Raw genomic sequence first — 23,167 nt, forward strand, 5'->3', positions numbered from 1 at the left:
GGCGCGGGGCTCGCCTGGCCACCGCAGCGCCCGGGCGGGCTTGGGGGCCTCGGGCGGCGCTAACGGGGGGGTCCTTGCAGGCGGGATCCAGAGCCGCTCAGAGAGCCCAAGCCATGGTGGCCAAACAGCGGATCCGGATGGCCAACGAGAAGCACAGCAAGAACATCACCCAGCGGGGAAACGTAGCCAAAACCCTGGTAAGAGGGGGCGGCGCCGGCCGCGACCGGGCAGGACCGGCCGGGCGGGGCGGGGCGAGCGGGCGGCGGGGCGCGGCCTCGGGCCCCGCGGGGAGGGGGCTCGCTGCGGGCCGGCCGGCCGGGCGGGGCTGGGGGCGCAGCTCTGCCGCCCTGGTGGGCGGGGTGGGTGCTGGTTGGCCGGGGCTCCCCTGGGAGGGGCTGCCTGGGCCTCCTTGGAGGATGGGGGCGCTTCACGGGAGAGTTAGATCGGTGTCCTCCAGAGACACGGAAAGTCACATCCCCGAGGGACCGTTAAACCAACTGCGTGTGCGCTGGGGCGGAACCCGGTGGGCGTTAGAACGGTGGATGATCAATGAGAGGAAATGGAAGCCACTTATCACCCTTCTCTCCTGAACTCTGTCCCTGGCCTTACGCACACCTTGGAAGTGTTTTCTTCCCAGCCTCTGTGGATTGGTGTGTGTTGAAAAAGTACGGTGCGGAGTGAGATTCTGATCCACATTTCCCTCTTTCTTCCTTTTTCTGTTTTCTGAGGACTCCCTTCAACGTTAGGCTAAAGTTTTAAGTACAGCATTGCTCATGAATACTCACTGAAATGAGGCTCAAAGTGATGGTATAATTTTAGAGACCAGTATATGTTTTATGTCCCCAGATTAGAACTTTATAAGTGGGATTAAATTTATGAACATGGATTTCTTTTTTTAAGCGCATCGTCTTCACAGACAGTGCCAGCCCTGCGACTTTGAACACAGAGAAACCTGAGGCTGTTGGGTTGCTGAGCAGAATTGGTCTCCAAATCTCTGAGCAAAGGCGCCTGGAATGTATTAGTCTGTACAGTTAGCTAGAAGTCCAGCTGAAGCTCCAGGTTAGGCTGAAAAGCTGGCAGATTTGATGAGGCATTCGTTTTAGCCAAAGAAATTATGTTAGTTTGATTAACTGAGTAAAGAACTGGATCTGCAGTCATCACACTGAGATTCTTGTAAGACTAAACTGTATTCATGGCGTAGAAACTTTTGGATTAAACTCACGAGTTTTATACATAGTTCTAAGTTTAATCCTTAAAATTCCTTCATTTAGAAATAGACCATTTAGTTGTAATTAGGGCAGCAAAATGCCAATGTGACACTGAATTGGAACAATTATTTATGTAGATTTACATTTCCCCTATTTGTTTAGTCAGAAAAAGTTGCTGCCTGAACTCATTTTGAAAAGCAATGTTTAATTGATGTTAAAGGCACAAGATTTATATTCCCAAGATATCAATTCTTGCTTCGGAAAGAATCAAACTTACTTGCTGACACAGTGAAAATATGCAGCTCTTTCTAATGAACTAAGGAATCAGAATTCAGTTGTTAACTGTTCTCAGTTGACAAATTAATTTGTCTGCAAAAGTAACAACTAAATAAGACCTAATTTGCCAGGCCATTGTACCCTGTGTAGCCTCATTGTCTGCCACGTCTAGCTTTTCACAGACTATTTGAAAATGTTTTGGCCCTAAATCAAAAATTATTGGCCACAAAATGAGAAAAGAAAGCAGGAAAATTGAGAAAACATTTATAAATATCTGGTCGTCTGCAATTCAACTCAACTCAAATTTCAGACCTACATTTAAATTATATTTAATGTATAGGATGATTACATTTAATAGGATCTGCTATAACACAGGGTGGTCCCACCATAAGTCACTGGCGCCAGTGAGGGTTTTTAAATGTTACAGCTAAATTTGTAATGAAAGGTTTCCCAACAAAGCCACAATACATGTTCATTTTCAATTGGTTAAAGGAGCTTTTGGTTAACTTTATTTTAAATGAGTCCAGAGCCAATAAGAAAAATGAAATTCCCTTTCAAAAAGAAACTATAAATTCTGAATCTCATTTTCCCAATTACAAGTCAAATATTATTATACTTTGATAGAAGTAACTTGGAAAAGACAATTTACCCAGAATGAAATTCAGTAAATGGGAAGGTATTTACAGATTTCAGCTGAAAATTCAGATTACTTGTTCAGAAATCAACTTCTCCTTTAATGCCTCAGTGGTTCATTGTTAGCTAACAGCTTTGGAGTTAGTATTTTTCTCCCGAATAGCACATTAAGAACAAAGAAATGGAATAATCATTTTGTGATTTGGAAGTAGTGCACCCTCCATAGTGAAAAAGACATTTGAATCCCAGAATTCTGAGTTACCCAGCTGGTATCTTATCATAGGGAAAACCATCTCCTGATATTTTGGAGCCTAAGGTTCTAAGTGAACCTTGTCATTTGCAGAATTGCTATTGTTTGTCCTTACCCTTTCAAGCAACACAGTTAGGTTTATATGAACTGTCTCAATGGGATTGTACTGCACACTCCTCCCCTCCAAAAAACCAGTAACCCAAAGCTCTAAAAAAAGAAATATCCACCTTGGCAGTCTAAGGCAGTATGATTGCAAGTGCAAGGCCATCCTGGGAAAGCTGGCAAGATCTCATCTCAAATAAAATAAAATATTAAATTATATAAGAATAAAGAGGTAGAGCTAACTGTGTTAAGAGTACTCCTGAGTTCATATCCCTAGTACAGGAAAATTAAAAAATGAATGTGTTGATACTGTGATCAGCTAAGTATTTATGAGCCCTGAAAGTCCAGTAGAGAATCTCTTCAAAAAAGTTTCTGTGTTATTTGTTCCGAATTCCACCTGCTGGTAATTCTACTTTTCTACCAATAAAAAATGAAGGACTCCACTTGGAAACTGTGCTAGCGTAAAGACTGATTTATGGGCTCCCGAATTCAGGTGTCGGCTTGCTGAAAATAGTGCTAGAATTAATTTTTTTATGCAGCACGAGTGGTAAGATGGCAACAAAACTGATTTCTGGACAACTCTGATAAATTGTTAGAAAAGTTGTAGAAGAGGGTGGAGTGGGGTAACTTTATTTAGTACCTTAATCTGAACTTGACCTCATCGAAGTTACTGAAGACTGATTTTGTTCCTGTCTGGTCAAGAACAGCAGTCTGTTACACCTCCCAGTATGACTTGCCAGAGTATACATGATGGTAGACAAAGCCTGTCAAGGACAGAAGAGTGAATGGCTTTAATCCTTAGTCAGAGTCCCTACCCTGACACTTGATACCTGTCTAGTAAGAGAAATGCAAAGATAACCCTACTACCAACTAGGAAATATTAATTAAAAGATAGTAATACCTTATCTAAACCCAGACTTTACTTGACCCAAGAAGTTGTATTTGACGAAATTTGCATTGCACATTTATTCATTCTGTAATGAGAAGTTAAGTTTTGTGCCAATGTTTGTTATCCATTGGTATCTAAAAAAGAAGCAGTTTCTTCCCTTTTGGGCCCTCGAGTCTAATGGAGAGAAGACAAACACATACAAAAGTAAATGTAGGGCTATAAACGATAATAAATGCTGTCAAGAAAACTTACAGGACCATGCAAATGGTGAGTGAACTTATCTGAGGTTAAAAAAAAAAAGGTCAGGCTGTCTAGGAATATGCAGGTGAGCTGAGAACTACCAAACTGTCGCTTATCTATGGTAACACGAGGAGCTGAGCTGGGGACGCAGTGCTGTGGTGGAGTGCTTGCCTAACACAGGCAAGGCCTTGGGTTCAATCTTCAGTGCTACCAAAAACAAAACAAAACATGGATTGTTCTTAAAATGAAAATCCGCTTTTTCATTCTATGAGCTTAATTCCATTTTATAAATTAGTGGAAATCAAAGGACAATTACATCTTTTTTGTCAAAAATTTTACTAAAACTTGTTGAACATTTCAGAAAATTGTGTCCCCAATAACAGTATTGCTCTTTTTTTTTTTAATTCATATAAACGTTAACTCAGTTTTAGCCCATATTTTATACGTTTTAAAATGTCAGTGACATTTAATTGAAATATGAAATTGGACTTTATGATTTCTATTACAACTAAACGTTTGTAAATATATGATATTTTTCTGTGGGAAATGTGGTATGAAGGGTGTATGTGACAGACAGAGAAAGAGAGGGAGAGAATTCTTAGGTTAACTACAACCTATCTTTTGCTCAAGCTAATGAAGAAGTAAACTCTCTTTCTTTATTTGATAAATCACTGCTTTTCCTGATGCCTCTTCAGAAACTGTGTTGCTCCGTTGATGGAGTGGCTTTGAAAGACTACCTGCCCGTGGACCTAGAAGTGTTGTGGAGAGATGCTCTTTTTACCCGGAGCTCTTGATCTGAGAAGAGCATGGGCCCCTAGGGCTGCATCCCCCCCTGCAGAATGTGCATCAGCCTCTCCAAAATGCGTGCTGTTCAGAGCCTAGCGCTTCACTGCAGGGTACTGCTGCTCTCATCCCTTCGCAGTTGCTGAGGTGCTTCTTTTGTTCCAACATTTCTGCTGCACTGACTTTACAAATAACTGATACATAGGTGGAGCTGAGAAAATGTGTCCCTGATCCTGCTTGGAGTGCAGAGATGTGGGAATGAGAGGATGACTCTAGCGGTGCCAAATGCTCAGCAATGGATTGAATTCCCAGCTCTTACTCAGGATAACCAATTTGGAACCCTAGTTTCTCAACTACACAGTAGAAATAAAGATAATTCTTGCCTTGCATGAGTCGTGAGTGCTGAAGACAATAGATGTCTACCGCCTGGTGAAGTGCATGGCTTGGGATGCTTCCAACAAGGGAAGCAACCATCAAGACCATTGTGTCTCCAAAATCACTGTATTAGTGTATGTATTCATACTCACATACCCAAGAATATTTCAGACTACAAAGTCCAGTAAATTACAGGGGTATTAAAAGAGTTGTTGATTAATTTTCTTAAACTTATCTTTAATTCTCTGTAATTGACTTTATACGTTTGTATTTGTCCACTAAGAATTGAGGCCAAGTTTATCTCATTCATAGTAGCACCCAGCCCAATTCCCAATAATAATGTTTACTGACTCAATGAATCTAATCTTGCTTTTTCTCTTTTCCTTTTAGAGACCACAAGAAGAAAAATACCCTGTAGGACCATGGCTGTTGGCACTATTTGTTTTTGTTGTGTGTGGCTCAGGTATAGTATTTCACTGAATTTATCTATCATGCTTTCTACTGTTCTTCAAAATCCATGTTTTATTTATAAAGTAAATAAAAAATATACCAGCCTGGGATTCAAGTTAATCACTGCATTAAGCTTTAATATTAGTAGGTTTGTATTTAGTTTTTATTTCAAATATGGATGAGATAGAATTATTACATTGAGCAGTGAAACTGATTATGTATACATTCTACAGAGTTCAGGTAAGGCATTCAGCGTGGACATAACCTTAAAAGACCTAACCTTATGTCAGGTGTGGTGGTGCAGACCTGTAATCCCAGCACTGGGGAAGCTAAGGCAGAGGATCCCAGAGAGTTCGAGGCCAGCCTGGGCTGCAAAGTGAGTTCAAGGCCAGCCTGAACTACATAGTGAAACCCTGTCTCAAAAAGACAGGAAAAAAAAAAAAAAAAGAAATATTTACAACAAAAAGTAGAGCACTTGTCTGCTCAAGATAAACCCACATTCCAGAGGGAGGGAGAGGCCTTAGGCCTTACAGGGTAGTTCTACAGAGTTCCTTGACAAAACTGAGCCTTTGACCTGAGCCCTGAGATATGGGTTACCTGATACTATAAGGTACCAACTTCAGAGAGCTGTACTTGTATACATGAAAACACGTCTACACACTTTCACAACGGAAATAAAAAGATCACACAGTGTTCCTAGTTAGATGCTTGTTAGCGGAAACCTTGACATGCTTCCTGGTCCTCGTACTTGAGTCTCTGTGATACTGTCCTGGTAAGTGGAGGTTACTTCTAAGTGCAGGAATCCAAGGGATCTTCCATCATCTCACTGTTAATAAAGCCAGGGAAGGTAGAAGTCCACATATTCCTAAACTGGCTCAGGCCTTGTATCAAGACATCTTTCTGCCCCAGTGATAACCCCATTACTAATGAAGGTTCACTTTTCTTTGATCTTTAAGACATCACTTTTCCAAGAAAACTCTTAAGAAAGCTCTTAAGAAAGGAAGCTGACGTACCCAGCGTTACTGTTTGTGGTTCAGATGTTTTAAAGAGGATTTGATGTTCCAAGATGAGAAATTCATCTGCTCAGAGATAGAAAGCTCCATCTCATTCCCAAAGATAAGTCCTTGAAGCAAGTCTTTTGCACAATGTAGTAATCCCGTAATCACTATTTTTAACAGATGTCTACCCAGTCTCTGACTACTTCTAGGAATGGGATGCTTCTTTTAAAAAAGCCCATTCCATTTCTGTGTAACCCTGATTCCACGAGGAACAGCTTCCTTGTTTTGAACCATACCGTACTGTCTTCTCAGCAGCTCAGGTTTGGACTCCTGGAAAGCACGAAATGGAGTCATTCTCTGCTAAATATCTTGGATCTTGAGTTATAGTATTTTAAAGTTGTCTGGCTGATAGTTCCTGCAGCAAACTAGACTTCCCTGGGTCTCAACACTGCCTCTGTAGGTGGAAACCCCTCTCTAGAAACCCCTCTCCTGGATACACTTGATGACTCTCTTAAACGATAACCCTGGCAGGAAGATGGCCTGCACAAGGCGGACTAGAAGAGGGTGCCTTCCACAGAGGCAGTTAGGATTGTCACCACCCTTGATTTCACTGTTCTGCTCCAGCTAATGTGACCCGGTTGCTACAGTTAGCGCTTGTTACAGTATTCTGGCACAATAGAGAAGCAAAAAGTACAAAATGAACAGGTTTATTGCGTTGAAGACACAGAAAGGAACACACAGCCCATGGCGGTTGGGCTGTCTCCTTCGACCGGATACAGGGAGGCAGAGGGTTATATGACCTCTGATCAGAAATGGCACATGGGGTGGATGCTGATGACATGTGAGGAACCGATTGGAATTCTCTGTGCGTGTAAACAGGAAGGGAGTTGCAATTAGTGCTGAAGAAGAACCAGGAAGTGGTAAGCACTCCTGCTTTGGCCTTCCACCCCATTAGACCACCCGCCATAATCGTACAGTAATGTATACTAGGTCAGGAACCTTTCAGTGCTTGTTAAGATGGCGTCATAAGCTACCAGGCCCTCTTCAGATAAAATCCCTACAAGTCTCAAAGATGCATCCGTGTAGCCCCTTTCCTGATGCCTCCTCTGTCCCCTCACGCGATGTTCTGTGTTACTCATGCCTCTATCAGCGTTTGAAATTATTTCATTGTCTTATTATCCTTTTCTCCCCTAAGTATGTGCAGAGGAGCTGGGTTTGTTTTTCACTAACTCTGTAGATCTTAACACAATCTGTGGCACATAGTGAGTGCTCAGTCTGAATGAATGATGGATGAGTGGGTGGGTGGGTGACTGGATGGATAAAGTCAGATATCTCCTACTCTGTGGATAGCTGGTTAATTTTTTTTTTGAGACCTTCATATAAAGCTTCATGATTACTCTTGTTAAAAGATTTTAATTGATTATCCTTTATCTTTCCAGTGTCTGTAAAGTTTGGAAACAGAGAAGTATACATGATAAATGGCTTACTGATATTACACTATACAATGCAATATGGTCAGTAAGATAATGTTAAATCATGATAATATACTTGATATACTCAATATATTATCTGTCCCTGGCAGTGCATAGTTCAAAGTATTGGACAAAACTTCAGGGAATATGGTTCATTGATACAGTATTTCCATCAGTACCTACATATTCATCTGTTGCCTCTGATGATCTGTTTCTGGGTTTTTTTCACCCAAAAACAAAACAAACCAACTTGGTTTTTTGTTTTTTGTTTTTGTTTTTGTTTTTTTAGCATGCTACAAGAAAATCAAGCAAATCAACTCACATAAAAAAGTTATCTGTTTTTAGAATTTATGACAAGTCTGTAGATAGATCTTGAACTTTGAGCGTTTTATCTAATTGCCCTTATCTACCACCTTTGTAGTTTTTTAACTATGTTGTAGCTGGTCAGTGGTGAAAAGTAGAGGCTTAAGAGAATTGCGCTGCACAATGAGACAGCCTTCTTCACATTTCACTTTGAATCTCTAAGTGACTCAATTACCGTGTCTTGAAGATCGCTGTGCAGCTGGTGGCTGTGCTGGATTGTGGAGATGCAAACCCTTTCAGGAGCTTGCAGGTCCTAGGGGAGGCAGAACATGAGCTGTGAGGTGCTGCACAGGATGAATACTGTTATAGTGACCCCCGAGTGCACAGAGCAGTTGGCCGGTGTGGATAAGTGACTTCCCATCACCCAGGAGCCAAAGAGAAAGCTTCCTAGAAGAGGTGCTGTTTGAGCTGAGTTTTGAATTAAACTCAGCCAGACACGCAGGATAACATAGCAGAGGAAACACCATGAAGGAGAAGAACAGAGGCTTTCAGTAGGGCACTGGGTGCAAGCGTATCTGAAAGCTCATTTTATAGGTAAATGGATGCAACTTGAGACTACACTCATAAGTGAAATAAATCAGACTCACATGTGTAAATATCGTATTGTCTTCCTAGTGTAAAAAACTGAAAGAGTCAATAATATCCAAAATGTACAATAGGTATTGTGAAAATGAAAGGGAAAGAAACTGCTCAAAAGGAAAGAATGACTGAGATAGTGGGAAGGAAAAAAGAGATTATATACATACACAAGATAGATAATTATACTACTAGTCTCTGTTAGTTCATCAAAAAGAACAGTTCGTGCTTTCATTGTTCAATTGTTTGATCATTTTTTAATGTCTGTATCTTGTAATCTGAACAACTACTTTGAGGATAACAGTGCGCAATTTATTTTTTAAAAATCTGTAGAACAGGGTTGGGGTTTAGCAAGTGCGAGGCTGTGAGTTCGATTCCCAGTACAAAAAAAAATCTGTAGAACCTTGTGAAAGTGACTCAAAAACAAAACATGCTAAAAATGTGGGAAAAAGTACATGCAAGTAGAAACAATTCATTTGTAGCCATGTAATATTTGAATACCTGATAGGGTATCTTTAAAAAGAAATACTGTACATATTTCAAAAGTTTCAAACTGGTGGATTTTTTTTCTCAAAAACAGCAACAAAAAAAATGTATGAAGTCCAATTATGGGAACCCCTTAACCCTAGGATCACACATCCCAGTTACCCAGGAACTAATAGAGACAGAGCCAATGCTTGTTTCTTTTTGGATTCAAAATACTTAGTTGCTGTATATAACGTTCCCCCGTCACCTCCTTAAGTAGCATGTATGGCAAAAAACCAAGAGACTTGCAGTGTGACCTCTTTTGCACACATCCCTGACAGTTTTCAGAGTTCATCTTTTCCTTTGCAAAGGATTTAGGAACCTTCTCTAAGTTATATGTGGCCTGCAGTTTTGCCAGACTTAGTGGTCCATACGGTAGGAATTGCTTCTTTCCTTCTTGGGTAAATTAGAACATTTGCCAGAAATAGCTTTCTGGACTCCCCCTCTCTATACTAGTACCCAGGAGTCTGGAGTACTAGGTCCATTTTAGGCTTGCCCAGAACTCTGAAATGTGAGCCTTGTAGTGCCTGGAGATTTGGATTGAAGTAGCTAAAAGGACAAACCACTTACTACACCACACCTCCTCCCTGGATGTCCAGTGTTTCATTTTTATTTTTTAGGGATCAGACCTCTTACCAGGGCTTCATGCTTGCCAGCCAGGTGCTTTGGGATCCCCAACTATCACTGAGATTCCCAACTTTTCCGTTGCTTATATTTTTCAGTGCTTTAAAAAAAAGTCTTTTTAGTTAAAAACTATTTTGGTTTATCAGAGAAGCGAGGCACAAAGGGTGGTTGAGTCCCCTTACTTTCACTTCTTAACATGCTACCAAGATCCCTAAGTGACGGCCCTCATCCCTTTTCAAATCTTAACTAAAAATAACCCACCACCACTTTTTTTTCACTTTTTAAACCAACTTCAGTTTGGGGTTTTGTTTTTGTTTTTTTTTTTTCCAAGCTTGGCTCAAGTTGGGCGCTGTCCTCACAGAAACGTGTCACTCTTCCCAGCTTGTCCCTGGTTCTGTGCCCTTCCTTCTATCTTTGTACTCATCCTTTTCTAAACAGGACATGTCATGGAAAACACAAGAGCTCTGTTAGATCATCTTTGTAGCCACCTCTCTGGAATTAGCCACAATTCGCTTTGCAGGGCCTCTTTCCCTCTGGATTTTCTCCCTTTCTTTAGAGGCCCAGGCAGGCCGAAAGCTTCTACCTATGTTTTCTCTACATTTCAAAGAATGAGACTTCCTCGGTTCCTTCCTGTACTGGTTCCTGTGCTTTAGGTAATGTGCCTTCGCTGTAGGTGCTGGGAGACTGAAAGTTCGTGGCACTGGGAGCGCTGTAGCCCTGAATGGGAGTGCTCCCCTCCCTCCACACCGCGCCAGCCATCTGGAGTGTGCACACGAGCATGAAACCCTGTTCTTGCCTGCTTCTCTCCCACAAAACGCTCTCCAGCTTCTTGCAGGATTTTCGTGTCTCTGCAGGGACCTCTTTCACCCCTTTCGGTTTGCTTGTCCTCATTTGAGCAGGATCTACCACATGCCAGGCTTAGTTCCATTTTGCCAAGTTCCCGTGAAACCTTGGATGTCCTGTTGCCTTCTTTGAACCCATGTGGTTAGTTACCTGTACTTTATGTGTTTTCGTGCATACGTCTAGATAAAAGGCAAAGTCTTCTCAGATGAAATGAAGATGTTGATCACTGATCTGAATCTCGTGAAAGTCTAATTGCTTTCCTACTCTATTAACCCATTTTTCTAATTGGTGACTGCTTGAGTAAAGTGTTCTTTTCAGAAATAGTACAGGTAGGCTAAGTAAATATTCAGGTCAGGGGAGTAGTAAGAAATGCTCATTTTATCTGTGTTTTCTAGCTATATTCCAGGAAAGAACTGGGGCTGATAGAAAGCTAACTTGGCACTGAAGTATATGCTCACTTAGTGGTCACCTTACTCCATTTTACAGAGGAAAACAGACGAACCTTTTAAAAGGCTCTAGGTCCCCGTATTTCGGAGTCTCACATGTCAGTGCCCTCCTGGCCACTGCTTCTCGCTTCTTTCCTGTGGCCTTCACTCTTCCCTGCCCGTAGCTTTCATTCCGGCAGTGCTGACAAGCGCACAAGGTTATGAAAAGGAAGGAAACAGAATTGGGAGGAGAACGAGAGACAGAGTCCAGGCCCCCATCACCCCGATGCAAACCCCCAGAAAATGCCAGCCCTGCCTGAGAAATCAGGCGGAAGTGAGAGACCTCCTGTGGCTTCCCCAGGCTCCAAGCTCCTGGAGTCTAGCCAGGCCTGCCTTGATTCTTGCTTAAATGTTTGATTGTAACCGCTAATAATTACCCCCATGAAGGACTCTGGTAAGGTTATCTAAATGCACCCTCCTCCAAGGGAGTGGGTTTCTACGCTACTCTATGGCTGTAAAAGATCTCTTAGCCAAGGGACTTTGAAAACTGGCTGATAAGGAGATCAAGGCCCCAGCGGGAAAGAGACTTAGAATCTGCCAGATGTGAGTCCAAAACTTGGATTTGCTGTTTGTTAGCTAAGTAAATTTGAACAAGTTGTTTATTCTCTCAGTATTGATTTTCTTGTCAAGAAAATGGAGATTAAGAAGTCCTTCAAAGATCATGCAGACGCTGAGTCTAGGAATCTAAGTCCTGACCACAGCAAGCTTAAAACCTCCAGCCACAGATATTCTGTTGTCTTAGCCCTCCTGGAGAATGGTGGCCCCGCAGGACTGTCACTTGTGCCATGGGATACTTAGATTTGCATTTATTTGTGCTTCCTTCTCCCAGCCTGTCCATCTAACTGATGATCCTTACATCAGTCTTGGTCTATCAGGCAGCAGTAGGCCTGCCTCTCCACTGCAGGGGCAAGTGAGAGCAGTTCTCGAGATAATGCTGCTTCCCCAGGTGATAAAGCATCATTATCTTCCCCACACAGAGAAAGAAGCACCCACATGAAGACCAAAATCAGAGAATAACAGTTTATGCTTTAAGTTGAACATCAAAAATAAAATGTCACTTGCATTTCCTTAAAGCAACCCTAACACACCCTGTTTTGTACAAACTTTTTGTGAGCTATAAAACAGAGGGAACAGTGTATTCTTTTGAGATATGGCATTGTCCAAGCAAGACATTTCAAGTCCTTATCTTGTTTGGTAACGAGCTTTGTTTATATTAATACTGTGTAGATTGTTTGGAAACTAAAACTATTTTCCAGTCAAATACGTAGCTCTTAGTCTGGGATTTTGTTTTACTTGAGCCTGTTGAACTGGCTGGATTGGTCTCTATTTGATCTCCTGGGATCTAGATCTACATTGAAATCCAAGAAATTTAAGTTCCCCCTTAGGACACATTGCCCTCTTTTGCTCCTCTTTTTATAAAAGCATTTCCCGAGTGTGTTAGTACATACTTATCATCCCAGCTACTCAGGAGGCAGGAGGATTGCAAGTGCAAGGCCAGCTTGGGAAATTTAGTGAGATCTTGTCTCAAAATAAAAATTTAAAAAGTGTAGCTCCATGGCAGAGTATTCCTGGGTTTGATCCCTAACATAAGGGGAGAAAGCCTTAGGTTCTGTTCTGCAGGCAGTGGGGCCTCTTTCCAGATAGGCAGTGCACTCTGGCTCTCTGTTCCAGGTTTCAAGAGCCACCCTCTCTGGAAAACAGCTCGATAGCTTCTGAAGAGTGCTTGTTCTTATCTTGAGACTCAGAGACAAGCGTGACATGGAATGTCCGTCTGAGACTGTTCCCCGCAAAGATACTGTCGCATAGATATGCCAACTGCTATCTTTCCAAGACACTTGCCGACTTGATATGTTTCCCTTCCGCAGACTATTAATGAACCTTGTCATTGCTGTTTGTGCCCCAGCGCCTGGGGTTTTTTCCTTTCCCTTTGGCGTTCAGCTGTAAGAGCCGTACGGAGAAGGATTCTCTCATCACAGCAAGGATCATGTTTGCCCATTAACACACTATGGTTTACAGGTCTACATCCTCACCTTTGCTATCCCTTACCTACATATGTTCACTCTTCAGTGCTTTCAGATTTCCTCTTTGACCAGAATTACTCCTGGACTTGATGAAAGTGGGTCTTTTTCTTAATGCACTATTCAGCCAATTTTCTTGTTTACAGTCAGCGCGTGCGTGCTGTGATACTCTACCTTGACAGGGAGCAGCAGTCAGAGACACTGTCTTTGTGGAATGGCAGGACCCCACTCTATGTTTATGCCTCATTTATAGTTTCCACTGGGATCAAGGGAGCCACCATATAATTTCTGTCATCCTTTGATTCTCCAAGGAAACATCTTAAACACCAGCCATGCCTCAGTTCCTCCGTGGGCTGTTTCCCCGCCATGCATAGTACCCTAATTTCGTTTTTATTTCTGTTCTTTGGCTAACCCTGCAATTCATTTCTTAATTTGAGAGTATGAAAATTTTAGTGGCTCCTTAAGCCTGGGTATTCAGGCTTCCCTATTAAAGGGGACCCACTAAGGGGGATAGGATTAACCAGCGGCTGTTATTTTCTTCATAATTTTCTATACTGTGCTAATTTTCATTGCGTGTACTTTTTAAATCAGAAAAGAATGGTTTTTAAGAAGCCTAGATGAGTGGTTTTTTCAGCCTTTTTTTTCATTTTAAAACTGAAGAATGTTCAAATCTCAGAAACAAATGAAAGAGCAGCTGTAGTGGCTGAAGTGGGCTGTGCATGCATTTCTGTGTGTGCCGTGTTTTGCTATGTGTTCATGTGTCTCAGTGTGTTTGTGTACGCTTTGTAGGTTTCTGTGTTTGTATATGTGTGTGGCTGGGTATGTGTATATTTCTGTGTTTGTGTGTGTAAGGTGTGTCTCCCTATGTTGTGGGGATATTCTGACTTTCTCATCCTCAAAAGGCAGCACCTATCTGGACCCTCTTTGTCGTTCAAAAAGGGAATGAAGTCTGTCCTCTTGTCTCTGTGGAGCTGAGGCCTTTCCACAAAGCCTTCTATCCTGATCAGCCCGATCTCTTCTGGGCGGGGATGTTCCTTATGTCTGTAAATTAACAGACCATGTGCTCCTCCTGTGCTCTCTGGGGACTGTGCCTGAAGGGGTGGGGGTAGGGGAGAGGAGATCGTGTCGCAGGCAGATCTTTTTTTTTTTTCCAGGATAGGCTTTTCAGAATAGATGTAAAGAAGTGATTCTCTGAGATCTTCTTGGCAGGCCCTAAACGTCTCCCACGGGCCCAGCGTCATGTGCCTGGTGACCCAGTTCCCTCCCTCTGTGAATGCACTAGAAACCTCCCCATTTCTGTCAGGGCCACAGTCCTTACCCTCCCTACCACTGATTGCTTTTGTTAAAGATGACCTGGAGGAGGGAAAAGACAAGTCATGCATGTGTCAGGGACACATGGGAGGTCAAAGAGCCACTCCTCAGAATGCCCGCTGAGCCTCACTCCTGGTGGGGCCCTTGTGTGTTCACCAGTTTGTGGTGACCTGTCTTTGAGCCTGAGGTTGAAAACCCTGACTAGAACCTTTGTAACAGCTATGGAACGTACTTTTAGTGAACTGCTTGCTGCTCCCTGAAATCTTCCAGGGACACAAGTTGGAAGAAGGCCTATAGTTAGGGGTGTTTGGTTGAAAATCACCAAATGAGCGTGTCTACATATCATAAGAAGGAGTTAACATCATTTCTAAAGAGCTGCGACTCCAGTCCTCAGTCTCGATCAGGGCTGTGCGTGTAACTTTTATGTACTCTAAGCTCCAGGTCTTCTGTTCTCAGGAGGATGATACTGCTTCCTGACACCTAGGACTCTCATGAGCATTAATCCTGGGGATCGCCTAGACAGTCCTCATGGGGCTGTGCTGACGGTTTATAAATGCTGAGCTTACTGTAGTTCTGTGTATGGCCTGTCCTCACACTGCCTTCCTACCGCTCTGCCTACTTGGCAAGGTTCTGACCAAGATTCTGAATGCTTCTGAGAAAGGGGAGGTAACACTTCCATTTGCCTGTGTGTGTGTGTGTGTGTGTGTGCGTGTGTGAATTTATTTTGTGATGGTGAGAAAACCAGTAGTGGGGGAGTGTATCTGTGAGGTTTTGAGGAACTTGCCTGAGCCCAAATCAGCACCACTTAGACTGATACATATGGGCTTTGTAACCACCGCGTCAGGTATGTCATTGCAGGGACAGCTGAAACATCTTCTCTAGTTCTAGAAAAAACTCCTTTTAAACTAGCCTCCAAGGGGGAGGAAGATGTTATTTTGACTGCCATTTCTTAGAGGCTTCCTTACTGTTATTCCAGAATATTTTCTCTTCTAGTCACACAGTCCCTACACAGGCTATTATACTCATCTTTCCAGACCATAAAACTGAGACTCATGGAGAAAATCAGTCAGCATCCCATAGCTAAAAAGTGAGAGCTGAAATCCAAAGCTAGCTTTTTGAAACTCTAAATCCCATCTGCTTTCTATTACCCCACATTGCCTCTCTCTTATTTTCCTAAAAGTACTATTTTCCACTGACTTTAGGCCTCTAGCAGATGACTATGTATTGAAAAGAGTTCCTGTTAAACATTTCCCATTTTCCTCTGCCAGACAGATATGTGCCGTTGTGAGCCTGCCCGCTCCCAGACGGAAAGAGCTTTGCTCCAGACATAGGCTTTTCCTTGGTCAGGTCATCAGTGTCTCTACTCCTTTCATTTCTTTCTGGACACCATTCCAGGACAGACTTGAATTGTGCCATGTTTGCAGGTTGACCACATAAGCACTGGCCTTTCTTGGAGACTACCAGAACATTCTTGAAATTTGACACTTGGAGTCACCCTCTGAGACGGGCAAGTGGGGTGCTGGAGGAACTGAACCACCCTGGAGGAAAGATGGAGGCCACTCATCTGCCTTGGAGCTTCCTCTTCAGGATCCGGGTGGACAGTCTGAAGGAGACATCTCATCGGCCATCAGCTGCCTCAAGATGACCTGCAGCCTCCTGGGTTACGCACCACCTTCTGCCCTGTGCAGGAGCAGCTGACACTGCAGAGTCCCTTCCTGGAAAGGAAGCTTCTGCTATTCTAATGTGGGTAGACGGCATCACCTGCTTTGCTAATAATACCTGCATTTTAATGGCACCTTTCTGTCCTCCCTTCTGGCATCTCTTTCCATTCCCTTTTCTCCTTCACTGGAGGGGCTACCAAGGAATACTACCAGAAAATTGTCTTGCCTTTCACCTTTTTGTGCTGATCTTTCAGTGAGCTTAGTGCTCTGCTTTTACAGTCTCCTGTCTTCTAACCTTTCTGCTCCTCTCTCAGGGACCCATTCCTTTTTGCTTTCATCTCTTTCATTTGTCTAAGTGAAAAATAAAGTTTAATGTCCAAGGTTATGTTGTCCTTATAAAGGCTAGCTCTCTGGACTGTCCTAACCTCTTTTCTCAACAGCTTCCCTGATTTCTCTTATCATCAAATATTTTTTTTTATTGGTACCAGGGATCAAACTCATGCTGCCTGCTTGCAAGGCAGGTGCTTATGCCGCTGAGCTAAATCTCCAGCCCCCTTCATCAACTATTTTTAATAAACATGTTTTATGAAGCCTCCTATTGTCTGGATGAGTCCCAGATTCTGACAGTAGGATCCACTTGTCATCAGCCTGTGTCTTCCTGGCATGTCCTAGTAGCTAGGGTGGTCATTCCCCAGGGTAAGAGTGGATTGAGATGACACAGTCTCAGGATTTTAGGGGTCATGTCATGATCTGACTTCTTTGGGAACTGAGCTCTTGAAACATTTGGATCTAAAGGCTCTTTGGGTTTGCACAGTAGTAAGTTGAGGTTTTAAAACTGTGTTTTCCTCTGTGATCCTTGCAATTATTCACTTCTATCCATTTACTAGATGGTTAAAGGATCTACTTCATGCCATACAATGGTCCTTGCTATCCTGAAGTTTATGGTCTATTGGAAAAGAAAGATGAGTTAGTCAAGCAATTACACTAAACCATGTGGAATGTCATCATGAAAGAGTTTGACAGAAATGCATGTAGGTCTATAAAGGCATAGAAGGTGCAGGACTGGTCCTCAAAGGGCTGTCTCCAGACCAGCATGCTCATCAACCGTCCTGAACTTCTTAGAAGCAAAAATTGTCAGTCTCCCGCAACCAGCCCACTGATTAGAAATTTTGGGGTGTGGAAGCCTGCATCTGTGTTTAGTGTGTCCCCGAGAGATTGCAACACACACTTGCTTAGGCTTGAGAACCACTACCCCAAGGGATCAAAGGATTTTCTGAAGAAATAACTTTTGAGTTATTAAGGAAACTGGACCTTGAGGAAGAAATATTTCAGAAAGAATGGCACCTGTTAAACGCCCTGTAGCCAGACCAGGGAGTTTTGAAAGAGCCGTGTGAAATACGTCTGCAGGGCATCATCATTTTCAGGTCAGATAGGTGCTGTTGAAAACTGGGCAGTAGAAAACTTCTGTATGGTTAAAACAGAGGATGACACCATTCTACTTGCTCTTGTTTAAAGGGTGAGTCTAGCTCTATCATAATAAAAAGGCCTGGAGAATAAGACAGTCAGTTGAAGGTCATTGCAGTGGTCAAAGGAAAGATGATGTGAACTCCAACTACGGTGGTATCTGGAGGCCTGGAAAGAGGAGCACATAATCCCAAGATTCTTAAGTAAAGGCCCCGGTTTTAGTCATCAGTTGTCAGGGATGCCTCTAGCATTTTGAGTTTCCACGCAAGATAAAGGATAATGACACTAATTCTGGCAGCCAAGAGAGATCATGAGAAGAACCTGTTGAGTTTGACGTGCTTTGGAGCCACCCAAGTGGAAATAGCAACTGGGTCAGAAGTTGTATGTCGAGGGTCACAGCTGGAGATGTCAAGGCACAGTTGGAGATACACATTTGTGGGTCAGCAGCTGGTTGACCATCAACACTTGTGGACCAAGATGAGTCACCTTGGGAGAAAGAAGCAGGTAAAAAAGAGAATGAAGCTAGTGATGCTCATGGACGAACATCAAGTCCAATGATAGATGGAGGAAAATGACCCATTAAAGTAGCTCAGAGGACAGTGCCAAAGAGGAGCTCATTGGATCAGAAGGCTGTGGCATCCGAAGCTATGGGCGGGTTTCCAGGGCAGCACTTAGTGGTGGTGGAGAGGGAGCAAGGTGAGAGGAGGCTGAACAATGCCTGCTGCACGAGTAATGTACAGGTCATTCATAACTTTAGCAAAATGTGTTTCAACGAAGTAAAGAGATCGGAAGCTGTAATATGAGAGACAAGTGGAAATACAAAGTAAGGAATAAGTACGCCAGCCTTTGAGAAATGGTGGTGATGTGTCTTACTATCTGGTGTATAGAGTACTGCCATACATTCTGTACTTGGTTGATATTTAGTAAGTAAAAATGAATCCTCTTCAGAAAAAAATGGCTGTAAAGAGGAGAGAACACCAGCCGATAGAGGATGTGGAGCTGCACAGGTAGTTCCAGTCTGTCTGCACTGGAAAGGGTGATGCTGGCCTCCCGAGGACTGGGTTAGAAGGAGGAGGTGCAAAACTGTAGAGCTGTGACCCTAAACGCAGGGGCACAGGTACAGCTTCTGCTCTCAGCCTCTCCTGACCCTCTGTGTGACCCGCCCCTGCCTGCTCCTCTGACCTGGAATGCCAGGTGTCCCTCCCTTGCCTGGCATTCCTCCCCCTCCTGTCTCCTCGGCTCTCAGCTCCTCTCCTGCGGCCTGCTTGGCTGTTTTCCTCATTTCATTGTCTCCCTGTTAAGTTATTAAAACGTCAGGTCTAGACTTTCTACTTCCTTTGGCTGTTTGAACTCACTGTTGGCTCTTTTCCTGTTCACCACTTCAGCAAGTCAGCATTTAGAAGGTTATTCTGTAGGCATACAGAATTACAATTAATATAATTGGCATAAAGTGTGGAAGACTTCTTAAAGACATTGAAACAGCTGAGAAGAGAGTAATTAACAGGCTCGTCTCTCTGTGGCCTCTTCCCTCTTTCTTAGTCCTCTCTCTTTAGTGCTTGGGACTAAATACTGAGCCTTGCATGTGCTAGGCAGATGCCCTGTCCACCCTCCAGCCTTGTTTGTTAAATTTTATTTTGATATGATCTCTTCGAGCCAACCATGCTGGCCTTGAACTTCTGATCCCTCTACCTGAGCCTCACGAGTAGCTGGAATCACAAGCATGTGCCAATGCATCCAGCTTGTCTGTGTCCTTAGATGTGAACTTAAAATAGATTTTATTCAAAATAATTTCTCAGGGTGGGGGGTTGGTTTTAAAGGGCCACCATTAAACATGGGAGTTTTGCACATTAATTCATAGATGCAGTTAGGATTAGGAATGATCTTTAGTGTCTAAAGCAGACTCAAAGAAGCATGCTGTCACTCTGAGACATGCAGGTTTTGTCTAAGATTCTTCAGATAGATTCACAGCAGTTTCTTAAAGAGAACTGAGTGGCTTTATTACTCTTTAGAGTCATGCATTAACTTAATGTAGTGTATGAAATAAGGCCAGGCAGTTTCCTGTTCATTGACCTATATCCTATTGGTCATTTCTTATCTAAGGACAAGATTGAGAAAAAGCTAACATTTTTGACCATCTGTCTCGGTCACGTCTTTTACATGTGCCATCACATGTATTCCTTGGAATGCTCTGAAGTACTTATTTGAAGATAGTTACCTTACAGATAAGAAAGTGGGGCTCAGAATTATGGCAGGTATTACGAAGGCTGCTTACACACGGTGGAGTAGCCATGTCATTGTCCTAATGGTAATACAGGTAGAGTATCTCTAAACCAAAAACCTGAAAGTTGAAAATCCAAAAACTTTTGCATGTCACAAGTGGAAAATTTCACACTTTGTCTCATATTATGAGTGGATCAAGTCAAAATGTAGGTGCACTAAAAATATTGCATAAAATTACGTTCAGGTTATGTGTTTAAATGGGAAAATGAAACATAAATGAATTCCATGGTTAGGCTTGGATACCATCATCTACCAAACATTCCAGAATCCAAAAAAAAATTTGAAATCTGAAACACTCCTAGTCAGTCCCAGGCATTTCAGGTAAGGGATCTCTAGTAATAGCTGTAGCTGTTACCATGCACTGAATCTTCGGGGGAGAGGGTGCTTCATGTGCATCATACTGTTAACCCCTGTGACAGTCCTGCAAAGACCATCATCCTCATTTTACAGAGGAGAAAACAACTGCAAAGAGGTTAAATTATTTGTCCAGTCGCACAGCTGTTTAGTAGTTATGATTCCATCCAGTGCCATCTGACCCTGACATTCCTCTCTAAAGTCATCTGGTCTGTCAAGATGAGGATGGTTCCCTGATCCCCAGAACAAAATCTGAGAGGTAGGTTTTTTTCTTGGTGCTACTGAATTTACCAACTGCATCCTGGTATTTCTGTTGAGTCAGAATACAAAATGTTTATTTAGTCTTTCCTGCCTGTCAGTCTTGGTAGGGAGGACAGAAATATCAGATAGTTCTGCCAGCTTCCAAGTTTTGGTTAGTGTAGTTTCTCATCTAGCAGCTTTTTATCAAGGCACACACAGGAACCCAACATTAGCCAAGAAAACCTCAAACACAGCCAGCATCAAATATCACGAGTTGTTGAACTCTTTCACTTATCTTCACAGAAGTCCCTCAGCAGTCACATGGAATTCACATATACATTCTAATGGTTTCTGTTAAAACTTCATGTACAGCAACAGAGTAACAGAGGAGGGTCCCCTGTAGGGTGTGGTAACAACAGAGATGTGACCAGAGATAAGAACCAGGAGGCAGAAAGATGCCAAGATGCAGAAGCAAGAGCCAGAAGCACAGCCCGCTGAAGCCACTCTGGCGTCAAACACCCTGCATCCTTCGTAACAGGACTACAACAGCATATTACCTGTTGTGTTTTCACTGTGATATAGACACCGAATGTCAGCATTCTGTCCCATTTGGTATCTCCAGTTTAGGAAAGTAGTGACCCTGCGAGCTGTGTTTCTTTACAAAATGAAGAACAAAGCCTCCTCCTCCAGAAAGCATTAGTACTTTATCCTTGAAATCCAGCCATCCATGAACGAGTCCCCAGAATTCTCTGTGCTGTTTTTCTCTGTATTTCTGAAGCTCAGTTCCTGGCATATAGTACAGGTTGAACAGCCGTAATCCAAAACTCCAAAATCTGAAATATTCTAAAATCTGAAAGTTTTTGAGCAATGGTATGGCAAGTTCAGTAGGACGAAGTGTTGATTTGTGCCCAAAATTATAAAAACATTTTGTAAAATTGCCTTTAGGCTGTTCATAAAGTGTATATGAAACATAAATGAATTTCATGTTTCGATTTGGGTTCCGTTCCCAAGACATCTCATTGTATATATGCAAATATTTCAAACCCCCTTTAAAACTCAAAATGGCAGATAAGGAATATTCAGCCTGCATCTGTCCACTAATGTTCATGCCAGGCAGGTCCTCGGGGTCGTGGAAGGCCCTGTTTTGCTCTCTCTTAGGCAAACTGCATTCCTGGATACATCCTAGGATGACTTTATGAGCTAGAGAAGTTAAGACTCCTAGATTTCAGTATTCTGTTTTTATATGTGATTAAGATGATATGGAACAACGTATCATATAACAACCATAATAATAAACATTCAGCTACATAGAGGTTGCTTTTCCTTACTGTCTTCATCATCAGTGACTACCATTCATCACTGGGGAAGGACATAAAGTGGGGCTCATTTGAAATCCAGTAGCTAGGACCAAGCTGGGAATTACCGAATCAGATCTCTCAAAATAAGTGGGAATTCAGAAATTTTCCAAGGGCTTCAGTACACACACACACACACACACACACACACACACACACACGGCCAGCTCCAGCCTGCTTGTAAAAATTGAACCCTGCATGAATCAGCTTTGATCTGAATGAGAGAGAACTGCCTTTCAAAGAGTTCCAGGCAGCTGAAGGTACGCATGCACAGAGGTCATGGGCAGCCAGAGGGCCAGCTTTGGGCAGCTACTCCCAGCACCTGGCCTTTCTTCCCGCTCAGAGCTGGTCATTTTACAGGTCATGGCTATTTTGAAAAGACCGAGTCACTGACCTGTTTAATGAGTGCAGTTTCTGCACGAAAGCCCACATCCCTCTCCTCAGAAGCCAGGAAGAATGGGGGGTGGGGGGAACCAGTTCTCCACTCTGGGCCTCAGGGATTTCTGGCCTTAACTCCTGGTGGAATTAGCAGGAGTTATCTATAAATCCCTGAGGTATCTATCAGCAGACAGAGCCAGGCTGCCTTTTGAAAGAAGCTCACTGACCCCTTGTTAACTCAACTCCTTGTTAGGAAATATCTAATCAGCTGTGAGCCAGCATGCCAGAGGCCCAGGGGTCAGCAGAAGTGGGGAGCTGCTGGGTGCTGTCTGGTGTCTGAGTTTCTGTTTTGCTTTCCACTTGCAGCTATCTTTCAGATCATTCAGAGTATAAGGATGGGGATGTGAGAAGGCCCGCGCACCTGACTCTGCGCCCTCCCGCTGGAGGGTGGAAGATCACAGAGGGCCTCTGCAGATACCTGTGGGAAGCAAACAGTCATACAGAAGACGAAGGAGGGTCTCCGAATTGTTCCTGATGACTTCATCGAGGAAGTCAGATCAGATTGCCTTCTGACAGGACATCTCAGTGCATCTGCGTCCCCAAGCAGAAAGGACAGTCTGCTTTTCTGCTGGCCGGATCATTAGCCAGGCGGGTCATCTGCAGCAACGCTCTGGTTCCCTCCTTGAGTTTCACTAATGTGTGCATGTGGCCCTCTGAATGACCGCTGGTTTGCTATCTACTGATACAATCTTTCCTCTGTCAGAAATTGGTTTTACAAATAAATGTCTTCGTTCAAGCTTATACCATGTGTGAGTTACCAGAAGAAAGCAAGAGGGAAGAAAAAAGCAGAATAGTCCAAAGGGGATGAGGACAGGTAGGAGAACTGATTTTTATGCAAAGGGAAAACAGAAAAAAAAAAAAAAAAATCCTCAGATGGGGATCCGGAGACTTTTCTGATTTAATGAGGCTCTGGGAGACCTTGGGTGACCTTGGGTTTCCACATATATGACTCGT

The 23,167-nt window shown here is 43.0% G+C and overlaps 1 protein-coding gene across 2 annotated transcripts; it reads left to right on the forward strand.

The window, feature by feature from the left end:
* Positions 1–25: 25 nt before the first annotated feature.
* On the forward strand, positions 26–22,954 carry Serp2 (stress associated endoplasmic reticulum protein family member 2). 2 transcript variants are annotated; one of them, XM_063232748.1, is made up of 3 exons: positions 26–197; positions 5,147–5,219; positions 15,846–16,677. In XM_063232748.1, exons 1-3 carry the CDS (start codon positions 114–116, stop codon positions 15,848–15,850), a joined length of 162 nt encoding a protein of 53 aa, XP_063088818.1. In that variant the 5' UTR covers positions 26–113; the 3' UTR covers positions 15,851–16,677. The 2 variants fall into 2 exon arrangements, with proteins under 2 accessions (XP_063088818.1, XP_063088819.1); XM_063232749.1 differs by lacking the exon at positions 15,846–16,677 and adding an exon at positions 22,520–22,954 and having other exon boundaries at positions 87–197.
* Positions 22,955–23,167: the final 213 nt, after the last annotated feature.

The sequence above is a fragment of the Cavia porcellus genome, unplaced genomic scaffold (genome assembly GCF_034190915.1).
Source record: "Cavia porcellus strain 051 isolate PalLab524CR breed Dunkin Hartley unplaced genomic scaffold, mCavPor4.1 scaffold_21, whole genome shotgun sequence".
In the NCBI taxonomy this organism is placed as follows: Eukaryota; Metazoa; Chordata; class Mammalia; order Rodentia; family Caviidae; genus Cavia; species Cavia porcellus.

Bases quoted from the DNA above. Each gene is read 5' to 3' on its own strand.
- Serp2 (XM_063232749.1), top strand. From the start codon at position 114: ATGGTGGCCAAACAGCGGATCCGGATGGCCAACGAGAAGCACAGCAAG. The intron at 198-5,146 runs GTAAGAGGGGGC...TTTTCCTTTTAG, and splicing joins GAAACGTAGCCAAAACCCTG to AGACCACAAGAAGAAAAATA. The intron at 5,220-22,519 runs GTATAGTATTTC...TTCCACTTGCAG, and splicing joins TTTTGTTGTGTGTGGCTCAG to CTATCTTTCAGATCATTCAG.